Source organism: Pristiophorus japonicus, chromosome 1, assembly GCF_044704955.1.
Source record: "Pristiophorus japonicus isolate sPriJap1 chromosome 1, sPriJap1.hap1, whole genome shotgun sequence".
In the NCBI taxonomy this organism is placed as follows: Eukaryota; Metazoa; Chordata; class Chondrichthyes; family Pristiophoridae; genus Pristiophorus; species Pristiophorus japonicus.
In genome coordinates, this window is record NC_091977.1 from 131,593,042 (window position 1) to 131,607,819 (window position 14,778).

Here is a 14,778-nt window from a genome sequence, read left to right on the forward strand (position 1 = left end):
GAGGGTGTCCTTGTAGCGTTTCCGCTGCCCACCTTTGGCTCGTTTGCCGTGAGGGAGCTCCGAGTGCACTTTCTTTGGGAGTCTCGTATCTGGCATGCGGGCTATGTGGCCTGATCGAGTGTGGTCAGTGTTTCAATGCTGGGGATGTTAGCCTGAATGAGGATGCTGATGTTGGCGATTTGTAGGATCTTGCGGAGACATCGTTGGTCTTTTTTCTCCTGCAGCTTGAGGTGTCTACTGTACATGGTCCATGTCTCTGAGCCATACAGGAGGGCTGGTATTACTATAGTCCTGTAGACCATGAGGTTGGTGGCAGTTTTGAGGGCCTGATCTTCAAACACTCTTCCTCAGGTGGCCAAAGGCTGCACTGGCGCACTGGAGGCGGTGTTGGATCTCGTCATTGATGCCTGCTCTTGTTGATAGGAGGCTCCCGAGATATGGAAAGTGGTCCACTGTGTCCAGGGCCGTGCCGTGGATCTTGATGATTGGGGGGGCTGTGCGGTGAGGACAGACTGGTGGAGGACCTTTTTGTCTTACGGATGTTTAGCGTAAGGACCTGCCCCCCCCCCCATGACTCTCTAATGAAAGTATTTAACTTTCAGATTTTATGCTTTAACCGTACTGAACTATACTGATGTGGATTGATTGACAGGGTTTGTAGGTGCAGATACAAATTATGGCTGCATACAGCATCCAGAAATGTTTTTCATTTCACTTGGCTTGCTTGCTGCATGCCTCGTACTGTAACTTGTCATTACTTGGCAGGTTACATGTTTAAAGAATATCTGCTGGACCAGACTGGAAAAGGATCATGCAAGAATCTCTTGTCAGTCGAAGTGATATGTTTCTAGTTATATTCAGTAGAATTGCACAAGGGGGCAGTGCGCACAAACCTTTCCAATAATGCAGCTGCAGTAGTCTACAAATATCCTTGATGCTAATTGTAGCTTGCTGACTTAAAAGCAAAAGATCAGGCCCGGCTGTAGAAGAAATGTGTAATCACTTAGTATACTTTTTGAAATATGGCTGAGTTAACTTATTCTAAACTAGGAGGGAGTAGGCAGAAGACTGGGGCCTTGGCAATCCTGGCTGGGAGCAGAGTAATTGACCAAGGCTCCCACTTCAGAAGAGTCATGATACAGAAGAGTAGAAAAGATTATCTGATCAATGGCTCCATTGGAATATCAATGTCTTACATAAGAACATAACAAGGAATAGGAGTAGGCCATACGGCCCCTCAAGCCTGCTCCGCCGTTCAATAAGGAGCTCTATTGGACATCAGATAAGATCTGGGTCTGCTTCTGGTCAAATAACTTACTGACGTGTATTTAACATACAAACCATGACTACTTGGCTGAAACTTCTTCACCCAGAGAGTGGTGAACCTGTGGAATTCTCTACCACAGAAAGTTGTTGAGGCCAATTCACTAAATATATTCAAAAAGGAGTTAGATGTAGTCCTTACTACTTGGGGGAATCAAGGGGTATGACGAGAAAGCAGGAATTGGGTACTGAAGTTGCATGTTCAGCCATGAACTCATTGAATGGCGGTGCAGGCTCGAAGGGCCGAATGGCCTACTCCTGCACCTATTTTCTATGTTTCTAAGTGCTGGAGGGCTGTTGGAATCTGTGAAATAGTGTACCCCACCAAGAGTTGACTGCTGGGTTGAGGTAGGTGGGAGGTGGGGTGCTGAATGAATGGAAGAGAAGAGGGATGCTTTCTTAACATTGCTCACTTATTTTCATTATATGTTATCCATAAATATTCTGAAGTTAATTGGCCTAATCACACAAACTACCTTTCAAGACATGATATTGAATGGCGGAGCAGGCTTGAGGGGCCGATTCCTATTTCCTATGTTATGTTCTTATGTAAGACATTGATATTCCAAGGGAGCCATTGATCAGATAATTTCTAATCTTCTATATCGTGACCATGTCTGAACCATAGTTTAATTCAGTTTGCTGGCTCTTATGCATGTCAGCAGTCCTGGAAAAACTTAATTTAGTCTGTCTAGTTAGTGAATTTGGACATTAATTTGCTTTTTGCTTGATAACTGGGCTTGCCGAGATGGGGATTGAGAGAAATAAAAGTGTTATTGGAAGGCAAGTTGGGCTGCAATTTTTGGTGCTATAGATGAAGAAAATCTCCTTTGTTATGCAATAAAAGGGTTCCTTTCAACTAGAGTTTTCACTTCTATGTAAACTTCAAGGACAATTTTTTTTTAATGTGTCTTGAACTATTTCATTCTGAAATACAGTTTGAAGATGTTAACATTATCATAAATCAGATATGCCTGTGTAGCTTGATATAAACTTTGAGGATTGTAGGTTTATATTAGGATTCCAGAAAGTACTTGAGATTCAATATAAGGGAATCAAGTATCTGCAAAAGGAGGCAACTGCTGGCTTCAGCTGCTTTTCTTGAGCCAAATTTACTGAGGCAGACACCACCTGCATGTCATGCTCTGATGTCCACCACGTTTTCTCTCTCGGTGTGCTGCCCTCTGCAGTCAGGCATGTATGACTTGTGAACTCGACCACAAACTTTTTGGTAAATAAAAAGACTTAGCGGAACTTCTGTTTCACCGTGCAAGGCCGCCAATAAAGTTGAAAAAGTCTGGATAGATAGCATCATAGTAGAGATTTTGTTTTAAAACTGGGATGGTGAGACTTGTCTATAACATCATAAAATATGACATTGGCGTTGTCAATATCTTTGTCCTTTCTGAAGGACACCTCAGGGTCAGAATATCTGACATTTTGACTTGTGTATAATTCAGTAACTATACATTCATTCTTTGGGATCAAGATAGTTGTGTGGTAGAAAACATTTTTACTTATTTACTTTGTATGAGAAATGTATACAGAAAAATGCCTCCAAGCCTACTGTTGGGGAAGAGAGCAAGGAAAAAGGAAACTATTTTGTGGGGAGGGGCGGGGGGGAAAGAACTGTGGTAGCTCTTTTTATTCATTCACAGGATGTGGATGCCACTGGCAAAACCGGTTTTTATTGCCCTTGAGAAGGTGACGGTGAGTTGCTGCATTCCATATGGTGAAGTTACTCCCACGGTGCTGTTGGGCAGGGAGTTCCAGGATAGTGACCCAGTGACGATGAAGGACCGGCAATTATATTCTCGAGTCCAGATGGTGTGTGTAATTTTGAGGGGAACTCGCAGGTGATGGTGTTCCCATGCACCCTCTGCCCTTGTGTTTCTAGGTGGTGGAGGTCGCTGATTTGGGAGGTGATGTCAAAGAAGTTTGCTGAGTTGCTGCAGTGCATTTTGTAGATTGTGCCATTGGTGGAGGGAGTGAATGTTCAACGTGATGGTTGGGGTGCCAATCAAGTGAGCTGCTTTGTACTGGATGGCTTCAAACTTCTTGAGTACTGCTAGAGCTGCACTCATCCAGGCAAGTGGAGAGTATTCCATCGCACTCCTGACTTGTGCCTTGTCGATGGTGGAAAGGCTTTGGGGAATCACTCGCTGCAGAATACCTAGCTTCTGACCTGTTGTAGCCATAATATTTACATGGTTGGTCAAGTTTCTGATCAATGGTACCGCCCCCCCCCGCCAGGATATTAATGATAGGACATTCAACAATGGTAACGCCATTGAATATCATGGGGAGGTGGTTAGACTCGTTGGAGATAGTCATTGCCTGGCACTTGTGTGGCACGAATGTTACTATCTGAATACTGCTGAGAAGGAGAAGTTTCATTGTGACAGGAGTGCTAATTATGCATTCTAATACTTTCACTGTATAAAAGGGATTTAGTTACATTATCACAATCATTGGCAGTCCCTCGGAATCGAGGAAGACTTGCTTCCACGCTTAGCATAAGTTCTTAGGTGGCTGTACAGTCTCTGTCACAGGGTGGGACAGGCAGTGGCTGAAGAAAAGGATGGGCGGGGATGGGCTCCTTCCGCTGCCTGCGCTTGATTTCTGCATGCTGTCGGCATTGAGACTCGAGGAGCTCAGCACCCTCCCGGATGCACTTCCTCCACTTAGGGCGGTCTTTAGCCAGGGACTCCCAGGTGTCAGTGGGGATGTCTCACTTTATCAGGGAGGCATTGAGGATGTCCTTGTAACGTTTCCGCTGCCCACCTTTGGCTCGTTTGCCATGGACGAGTTCCGAGTAGAGCGCTTGCTTTGGGAGTCTCTTGTCTGGCATGCGAACTATGTGGCCTGCCCAGCGGAACTGATCGAGTGTGGTCAGTGCTTCAATGCTGGGGATGTTGGCCTGCACAAGGAGGTGAATGTTGGTGTGTCTGTCCTCCCAGGGGAGTTGTTGGATCTTGCGGAGACATCGTTGGTGGTATTTCTCCAGTGACTTGAGGTGTCTACTGTACATGGTCCATGTCTCTGAGCCATACAGGAGGGCGGGTATTATTATGCTCCTGTAGACCATGAGCTTGGTGACAGTTTTGAGGGCCTGATCTTCAAACACTCTTTTCCTCAGACGGCCAAAGGCTGCACTGACGCACTGAAGACGGTGCTGGATCTCATCGGCCATGCCTGCTCTTGTTGATTGGAGGCTCCCGAGATAAGGGAAGTGGTCCACGTTGTCCAGGGCCGCGCCGTAGATCTTGATGTCTGGGGGGGCAGTGCTGTGCGGTGAGAACAGGCTGGTGGAGGACCTTTGTTTTGCTGATGTTTAATGTAAGGCCCGTGCTTTCATACGCCTCAGTAAATATGTTGACTATGTCCTGGAGTTCAGCTTGTGTGTGTGCACAGATGCAGGCATCATCCGCGTACTGTAGCTCGACGACAGAGGTTGGGGTGGTCTTTGACATGGCCTGGAGACGGTGAAGATTGAACAGCTTCCAACTGGTTCTGTAGTTTAGTTCCACTCCAGCGGGGAGCTTGTCAACTGTAAGGTGGAGCATGGCAGCGAGGAAGATTGAGAAGAGGGTTGGGGCGATGACACAGCCCTGCTTGACCCCGATCCGGATGTGGGTTGGGTCTGTGATGGATCCGTTGGTAAGGATCACGGCCTACATGTCGTCGTGGAGCAGGCGGAGGATGGTGACGTACTTTTGGGGGCATCCGAAACTGAGGAGGACGCTCCATAGACCCTCGCGGTAGACAGTAAGGTCGAAGAAGGCCATGTATAATGGCTGGCGCTGGAGTTACATTATAAAGAGGGAGTGGATATCTTTTGTGTGAACTTTGTGAAATAATACACTGAAACTATAATGGTAAAATTGGACCTCGAAGTAAGAGGGTAATTTTGGGGTATTTTGTCCCCCATTTACAGACATTGATTAATTGTAGCTTTTTTGAATTTGATATTTGTGTACTCTGGAAAAATTACTTCTAATGAGGATAGTTGTTTATTTTAAATGATTCCACTCTTTTTTTTTTTAAACAGGACAAGCAACAACATTGCTGAATTGTATTATTCCATGACCCTGGAGGATTATGGTTTTGTCAAAACTCAACACATCATTGTGTCGGATTCGACTCAGGTAAACACATGGTATCCTTGCATAACTTCAGTGTTGGGTTTTTTGATTTTGATTGAGAAATGGATGTTAACATAGAAACATAGAAAATAGGTGCAGGAGCAGGCCATTCAGCCCTTCTAGCCTGCACTGCCATTCAATGAGTTCATGGCTGAACATGAAACTTCAGTACCCCCTTCCTGCTTTCTCGCCATACCCCTTGATCCCCCGAGTAGTAAGGACTTCATCTAACTCCCTTTTGAATATATTTAGTGAATTGGCCCCAACCACTTTCTGTGGCAGAGAATTCCACAGGTTCACCACTCTCTGGGTGAAGAAGTCTCTCCTCATCTCGGTCCTAAATGGCTTACCCCTTATCCTTAGACTGTGACCCCTGGTTCTGGACTTCCCCAACATTGGGAACATTCTTCCTGCATCTAACCTGTCTAAACCTGTCAGGATTTTAAACGTTTCTATGAGGTCCCCTCTCATTCTTCTGAACTCCAGTGAATACAAGCCCAGTTGATCCAGTCTTTCTTGATAGGTCAGTCCCACCATCCCGGGAATCAGTCTGGTGAATCTTCGCTGCACTCCCTCAATAGCAAGAATGTCCTTCCTCAAGTTAGGAGACCAAAACGGTACACAATACTCCAGGTGTGGCCTCACCAAAGCCCTGTACAACTGTAGCAACACCTCCCTGCCCCTGTACTCAAATCCCCTCGCTATGAAGGCCAACATGCCATTTGCTTTCTTAACCGCCTGCTGTACCTGCATGCCAACCTTCAATGACTGATGTACCATGACACCCAGGTCTCGTTGCACCTTCCCTTTTCCTAATCTGTTGCCATTCAGATAATAGTCTGTCTCTCTGTTTTTACCACCAAAGTGGATAACCTCACATTTATCCACATTATACTTCATCTGCCATGCATTTGCCCACTCGCCTAACCTCTCCAAGTCACTCTGCAGCCTCATAGCATCCTCCTCGCAGCTCACACTGCCACCCAACTTAGTGTCATCCGCAAATTTGAAGATACTACATTTAATCCCCTCGTCTAAATCATTAATGTACAATGTAAACAGCTGGGGCCCCAGCACAGAACCTTGCGGTACCCCACTAGTCACTGCCTGCCATTCTGAAAAGTACCCATTTACTCCTACTCTTTGCTTCCTGTCTGACAACCAGTTCTCAATCCACCTCAGCACACTACCCCCAATCCCATGTGCTTTAACTTTGCACATTAATCTCTTGTGTGGGACCTTGTCGAAAGCCTTCTGAAAGTCCAAATATACCACATCAACTGGTTCTCCTTTGTCCACTTTACTGGAAACATCCTCAAAGAATTCCAGAAGATTTGTCAAACATGATTTCCCCTTCACAAATCCATGCTGACTTGGACCTATCATGTCACCATTTTCCAAATGCGCTACTATGACATCCTTAATAATTGATTCCATCACTTTACCCACTACTGAGGTCAGGCTGACCGGTCTATAATTCCCTGTTTTCTCTCTCCCTCCTTTTTTAAAAAGTGGGGTTACATTGGCTACTCTCCACTCGATAGGAACTGATCCATAGTCAATGGAATGTTGGAAAATGACTGTCAATGCATCCGCTATTTCCAAGGCCACCTCCTTAAGTACTCTGGGATGCAGTCCATCAGGCCCTGGGGATTTATCGGCCTTCAATCCCATCAATTTCCCCAACACAATTTCCCGACTAATAAAGATTTCCCTCAGTTCCTCCTCCCTACTAGATCCTCTGAACACTTTTATATCCGGAAGGTTGTTTGTGTCCTCCTTAGTGAATACTGAACCAAAGTATTTGTTCAATTGGTCTGCCATTTCTTTGTTCCCCGTTATGACTTCCCCTGATTCTGACTGCAGGGAACCTACGCTTGTCTTTACTAACCTTTTTCTCTTTACATACCTATAGAAACTTTTGCAATCCGCCTTAATGTTCCCTGCAAGCTTCTTCTCGTACTCCATTTTCCCTGCCCTAATCAAACCCTTTGTCCTCCTCTGCTGAGTTCTAAATTTCTCCCAGTCCCCAGGTTCGCTGCTATTTCTGGCCAATTTGTATGCCACTTCCTTGGCTTTAATACTATCCCTGATTTCCCTAGATAGCCACGGTTGAGCCACCTTCCCCGTTTTATTTTTACGCCAGACAGGAGTGTACAATTGTTGTAATTCATCCATGCGGTCTCTAAATGTCTGCCATTGCCCATCCACAGTCAACCCCTTAAGTATCATTCGCCAATCTATCCTAGCCAATTCACGCCTCATACCTTCAAAGTTACCCTTCTTTAAGTTCTGGACCATGGTCTCTGAATTAACTGTTTCATTCTCCATCCTCATGCAGAATTCCACCATATTATGGTCACTCTTCCCCAAGGGGCCTCGCACAATGAGATTGCTAATTAGTCCCCTCTCATTACACAACACGAAGTCTACTCCTGCACCTATTTTCTATGTTTCTAAGATGGCCTCCCCCCTAGTTGTTTCCTCGACATATTGGTCTAGAAAACCATCCCTTATGCACTCCAGGAAATCCTCCTCCACCGTATTGCTTCCAGTTTGGCTAGCCCAATCTGTGTGCATATTAAAGTCACCCATTATAACTGCTGCACCTTTATTGCATGCACCCCTAATTTCCTGTTTGATGCCTCCCCAACATCACTACTACTGTTTGGAGGTCTGTACACAACTCCCACTAACGTTTTTTGCCCTTTGGTGTTCTGCAGCTCTACCCATATAGATTCCACATCATCCAAGCTAATGTCTTTCCTAACTATTGCATTAATCTCCTCTTTAACCAGCAATGCTACCCCACCTCCTTTTCCTTTTATTCTATCCTTCCTGAATGTTGAATACCCCTGGATGTTGAGTTCCCAGCCCTGATCATCCTGGAGCCACGTCTCCGTAATCCCAATCACATCATGTTTGTTAACATCTATTTGCACAGTTAATTCATCCACCTTATTGCGGATACTCCTTGCATTAAGACACACAGCCTTCAGGCTTGTTTTTTTAACACCCTTTTGTCCTTTTAGAATTCTGCCGCACAGTGGCCCTTCCTGTTCCCCGCCCCGGGCCTCTCCGCCCCCCACCCCCCCCCCCCCCATCTCCCCTCCGTCTCCTGCCTCTGCCTCCCTTTTGTATTGTAAGTTTTGATCTGCGTTTGCTTAAATACTACAGTGTGAATGTGACAAACTTGGCGCACAAAGTTATAAAACTGGTTGACTGAAGTCTTAATTAAAATATAATTAGGTATAGTTAATGTCTGCAAACTACACAAAACAAATCAGATGTGGCCACTGTCTGTCAATTCTTTGCCTTGTAATAGTCCTGTGAAGCAGCTTGGGATGTTTTACTATGTTAAAGATGTTGTACAACTACAACACTATTAATATCTTGCATTAAAAAAAGTCCATGAAAGTTGTAAGAGGTATAGTGCCTGGCCACTGGAAGTTCTCTGTACTCAATTCTGTTCCAAATTGCTGCCTGCAGTGGTATGTGGTAACTGTGCTAACTCTATTAAAGGACTTTTTTGACATAATTGTAATATGATGCATATACATATCGGGTTACCTCATTTATGCTGTGAATGCGAGGTAGAATCTAAGCCTGAGCATTTGAAGACACTTTCTCAAATGACACAATAGGCTGGCGATTTATTTTAAAAAAAAATTAAAACAATAAATCCTCTTTTCACCTCTCATGCTTTCACTAGAGGAAGAAATAACTAGTATTTATATAGAGCTTTATCATGTCCTTAAACCATCCCAAATCATAGCCAATTTATTGCTTTTCAGATGCATTCTTTGTCATATCGGAAAACATATTGGAACTACTGTCACATAGTTTAGCAATTTTAACTGCATCAGTAAAGCTACTTTTACTTTGTTGCTTTAAAACTTTATTAGCAGTAGGGTGTTGTAGTTTTATGTTGGATTATTTGGAAAGCATGTTGAAAAGAGGTGGTTGAGAGAGATTTTGGAGATAGGCAGGGTAGGCTGTACTCCAGCTACCAAATTCAAAAATAAATCTAAAAGACTAATGGAACTTTGGTCTTTATCTCAAGGGGGTTGAATTACAAAGGGACGGAAGTTATACCTCAGTTGTATCATCATTGGCAATCCCTCGAAATCGAGGAAGACTTGCTTCCACTCTAAAAGTGAGTTCGCAGGTCCAATACGGGAATTACAGTCTCGAACAGGTGGGGCAGACAGTGGTTGAAGGAAAGGGTCGTTGGGGAATCTGGTTTGCCGCACACTCCTTCCACTGTCTTCGCTTGATTTCTGCATGCTCTCGGCGACGAGACTCTAGGTGCTCAGCGCTCTCCCGGATGCTCTTCCTCCACTTTGGGCAGTCTTGGGCCAGGGATTCCCAGGTGCCGGTGGGGATGTTGCACTTTATCATGGAGTGTTGCATTTAGTTTTTGGCACCGCAGCTGAGGAAGGATATCATGGTCTTGGAGATGGTGTAGCTCAGATTCCCCAGAATGATATCGGCACTTGGAGGGTTAAATTATGAGAATGGGTTGCATAGACTAGGCTTGTATTCCCTTGAGTTTTGAAGATCGTGGGGTGATCTGATCAAGGTGTTTAAAATGTTAAAAAGATTTGATAGCCTGGATACAGCAAAATTATTTCATCTGATGGGGTATATGGGGACATAATCTTCAAATTAGATCTGGGCCATTTAGCAGGGAAATCAGGAAGCACTTTTTCACAAAAGGCAGCAGAAATCTGGAACTATTCCCCAAAAGACTGTGGATGTTGGGACAATTGGAATTTAAGACTGAGATGACTAGATTTTTTTTTTAAGTAAGCATATCAAGGGATCCGGAGCCCAAGTGGGTAAATGGAGCTGAGGTACAAATCAGCCATACTCAATGGTGTAACAGACTCAAGGGGCTGAATGGCTTACTCATGTTCCTATCTTAGAGCACAAATGTAAGTACAATTCATAAATGGTAAATATCTTTTTTTTAATTTTAGAATTCAAATATTGGACATCAACAACAGCCTGATCCTTCAGCTAAACCTGTGCAGGCTTCAGAGCTGGCTCCTGAACCTGAGCCACGTGAGACGATGGAGTATAAAGCTGCGTTAGAGCTGGAAATATGGAAAGAAGTGCAAGAAGATTTGTTTGAGAACCAAGTAAATCCTTTTTTCCTAAACAAATTTAAAAAGTAACTTGTTGCCAAAATAACATCTGTTGCCAAATTATGATACTTAGAAAAGCACATTTGGATGATTGCCATAATTGGGGCCTACATAATAGCACCACATTGGAAGCAACTCCAATATAATTGTGCTTTGTGTATTTTTAGTTGTAACTTAAATATTTTGTAAATTTAGGAGTTAAATATTTCCCCATCTTTCTTTTATTTTCTTACTCTCACCAGGCTCCAAGACCAACCTCCTAAGTAATTGCCCGAATAAATCTGGCTTTCTATGAGCAAAGATGTTTTATCTTTTTATGTGGTGTTGAATGTGCATATTTTATTTTATTTTGTGTGAATGACCAATTTATAATTTTGTTTCTTGCCAATAGTTGAAACAAAAAGAGCTGGCTCACATGCAGGCCCTTGCTGATGAGTGGAAGAAAAGAGACAGAGAGAGGGAAGCACTCGTGAAGAAAAAGGTAAGGGGGGAGGAGAGAGAAGTTGCATGATACCAAAGTAGCTGTAAGTGCTTTGAAGAACTTGAGCCTGGTTTTTGGGTCAAAACTGCTTTCCCTGCACTGGGCTGTGTGTTCATAGTTCAAATAGCAGTGCATTTTTAACATACTGTGTTAGTATATAGTATAAGTACACTGTGTTTCAAACAGTGATTCGAGTCCTGGTTCAGTGGTGAATCACTGTTGCAACACCTTGGTGGAGTTTGAGGAAGGCTTTTTCACCTTTTTATTCTCCATCTTCCTTCCTCACACAATAGTTCCAAACCTCAGTACTGCACTGCAATTCTCCCAGACACTCCTGACCACAACATCCCTGCTCTCCTCACTCACTCACACACTCACTCACTCACTCACACTCACTCACTCACTCACTCACACTCACTCACTCACTCACTCACTCACTCACTCACTCACTCACTCACTCACTCACTCACTCACACTCACTCACTCACTCACTCACTCACTCACTCACTCACACACTCACTCTCACTCACTCACTCACTCACTCACTCACCCACACTATATATATATATATATATATATATACACACACACACTCTCGGGGGGCAAAATGTTAAACCAGGCCTATCTGCCTGTGGTACTATTTGGGGAGGAAAAAAAAGGAGGGAATTCTCCTGGTGTGCTGACCAACCTTCCTCCCCTCAACTGACACTGAAAACAAATGACTTAATTTATCTTGTAAAAAGTAAGAATAGAAAGGATATGATAGCTCCGTGTTGAAGGAAGGGGCTAATTGTGAAGGATGGATGTTAATTATTTAATATCACTTTTTTACAAATTATCGTGTGGTGGGAGTGAGAATATAGAGAAGGATATAGAATAATTGATAGAGATAAACTGTAGAAAAGGAATTGTTTCTCGGCAGCAAAAAAATAACTGCAGCTTGACTGTGCACTCGGGCTATTTAAAGAAGTCATAGAGGACATGGCAGAAGCTCTGGTCACACTTTTTCAATCCTTAAACATGCAAATTGTGCAATGGGACTGGAGAGCAGCTAATGTAACACCTTTGTTCAAGAAGGGAATGAAGAATAGCCTGGTAATTATAGATCAAGTAGTCTAACGTTAGTTGTGGGCAAACTCTTGACATCCATAATTCAAGATAAATTTCGTGAGCATTTAAAAATGCAGGAATTCATCAAGGACTGCCAGCACAGATCTGTTGAAGGCAAGTTGTGGTTGACAAATGTCATTTCTTTTTGAAGTGACTGTTTATATAAAGGGAATCCATATAGTGTATATGGAATTTGACAGTTTTCAATAAGTAGTCGAAGTTTTTAGAAAAAGCAGGCACATGCTATAGAAAGATAGGTCACTGCATGGATTGAAAATCTGCCATATTTCGTGCACCCCTCTGCTGGTCCCGCGCAGCCTGGGACTGGCTTTTCCAATGTAAAGTTTCGATCCGCACATCCCATCAAAGGGCCACGCACCCCTCCAAAAAAAATCAATCCTTGACTCCTCCGTCCTAAAATTACTGCCCCATCTCTAACCTTAAGCATGCTGTTGCCTCCCAAATCCATGCCCATCTTTCCTGGACTCCATGTTTGAATCCTTCCAATCTGGTTTTTGCCCCTGCCACAATACCAAAACAGCACTTATCAAAGTCACAAATGGCATCCTATGTAACATAGAAACATAGAAAAATAGATGCAGGAGTAGGCCATTTGGCCCTTCGAGCCTGCACCGCCATTCAATAAGATCATGGCTGATCATTCCTTCAGTACCCCTTTCCTGCTTTCTCTCCATACCCCTTGATCCCCTTAACCGTAAGAGCCATATCTAACTCCCTCTTGAATATATCCAGTGAACTGGCATCAACAACTCTCTGCGGCAGGGAATTCCACAGGTTAACAACTCTCTGAGTGAAGAAGTTTCTCCTCATCTCAGTCCTAAATGGCCTACCCCTTATTCGAAGACTATGTCCTCTGGTTCTGGACTTCCCCAACATCGGGAACATTCTTCCCGCATTTAACCTGTCCAGTCCCGTCAGAATCTTATATGTTTCTATGAGATCCCCTCTCATCCTTCTAAACTCCAGTGAATAAAGGTCCAGTTGATCCAGTCTCTCCTCATATGACAGCCCAGCCATCCCTGGAATCAGTCTGGTGAGCCTTCGCTGCACTCCCTCAATAGCAAGAACGTCCTTCCTCAGACTAGGAGACCAATCCCCCTGCCATATTAGTTTAACTCCTCCCCAACAGCACTAGCAAACACTCCCCCTAGGATATTGGTTCCGGTCCTGCCTAGGTGCAGACTGTCCAGTTTGTACTGGTCCCACCTCCCCCAGAACCGGTTCCGATGTCCCAGGAACCCTCCCTTCTGCACCATTCCTTAAGCCACGTATTCATCTTAGCTATCCTGCGATTCCTACTCTGACTAGCACGTGGCACTGGTAGCAATCCTGAGATTACTACTTTTAAGGTCCTACTTTTTAATTTAGCTCCTAGCTCCCTAAATTCGCCTCGTAGGACCTCATCCCGTTTTTTAACCTGCATGCACCACGACAACTGGCTGTTCACCCTCCCTTTTCAGAATGTCCTGCACCCGCTCCGACACATCCTTGACCCTTGCACCAGGGAGGCAACATACCATCCTGGAGTCTCGGTTGCGGCCGCAGAAACTCCTATCTCTTCCCCTTGCAATTGAATCCCCTATCACTATCGCTCTCCCACTCTTTTTCCTGCCCTCCTGTGCAGCAGAGCCAGCCATGGTGCCATGAACTTGCTGCTGCAGCCCCCTGATGAGTCATCCCCCTCAACAGTACCCAAAGCGCTGTATCTGTTTTGCAGGGGGATGACCGCAGGAGATCCCTGCACTACCTTCCTTGCACTGCTCTTCCTGTTGGTCTTCCATTCCCTAGCTGGCTGTGTACCCTTTACCTGCGGTAAGACCAATTCACTAAACATGCTATTCACGTCATTCTCAGCATCGTGCATGCTCCAGAGTGAATCCACCCGCAGCTCCAGTTCATCAACGCGGTTCGTCAGGAGCTGGAGGCGGATACACTTCCCGCACACGTAGTCGTCAGGGACGCCTGTCCCTGATTTCCCACATAGTACAAGAGGAGCATACCGACAATATTAAACCATCCCTCCTTGTCCTCCTTGACCTGTCTGCAGCCTTTGACATGGTTGACCGCACCATCCTCCTTCAACGCCTCTTCACTGCCGTCCAGCCGGGTGGGACTGCATTTGCCTGGTTCTATCCAATCGTAGCTGGAGAATCACGTGCAATGGCTTCTCTTCCCACTCCCGACCATTACCTCTGGTGTTCCCCAAGGATCTATCCTTAGCCCCTCCTATTTCCCATCTACATGCTACCCTTGGCAACATCATCCGAAAACACATTGCCAGTTTCCACATGTACACTGACGACGTCCTTACCATCACTTTTCTCAATCCCTCCATTGTCTCTAAATCGTCAGATTGTTTGTCTGACATCCAGTACTGGATGAACAGAAATTTCCTCCAACTAAATATTGGGAAGACTGAAGCCATTGTCTTCAGTCCCCGCCACGAACTCTGTTCCCTACATCTAGACTTGACTATTCCAATGCTCTCCTAGTTGGTCTCCGATCCCACCCTCCATAAACTTGAGCTTATCCACAGCTCTGCTGCCCA

At 44.7% G+C, this 14,778-nt stretch overlaps 1 protein-coding gene across 3 annotated transcripts in view; it reads left to right on the forward strand.

Moving 5' to 3' along the window:
• cep120 (centrosomal protein 120) overlaps positions 1-14,778 on the forward strand; it is a 136,420-nt gene that overhangs the window by 61,608 nt on the left and 60,034 nt on the right. For all 3 annotated transcript variants that reach the window (XM_070883190.1, XM_070883201.1, XM_070883212.1), the window contains exons 13-15: positions 5,375-5,471; positions 10,451-10,612; positions 11,010-11,099. In XM_070883190.1, coding sequence (XP_070739291.1) covers positions 5,375-5,471; positions 10,451-10,612; positions 11,010-11,099 — 349 coding nt within the window. The remainder of the gene's footprint in view (positions 1-5,374; positions 5,472-10,450; positions 10,613-11,009; positions 11,100-14,778) is intronic.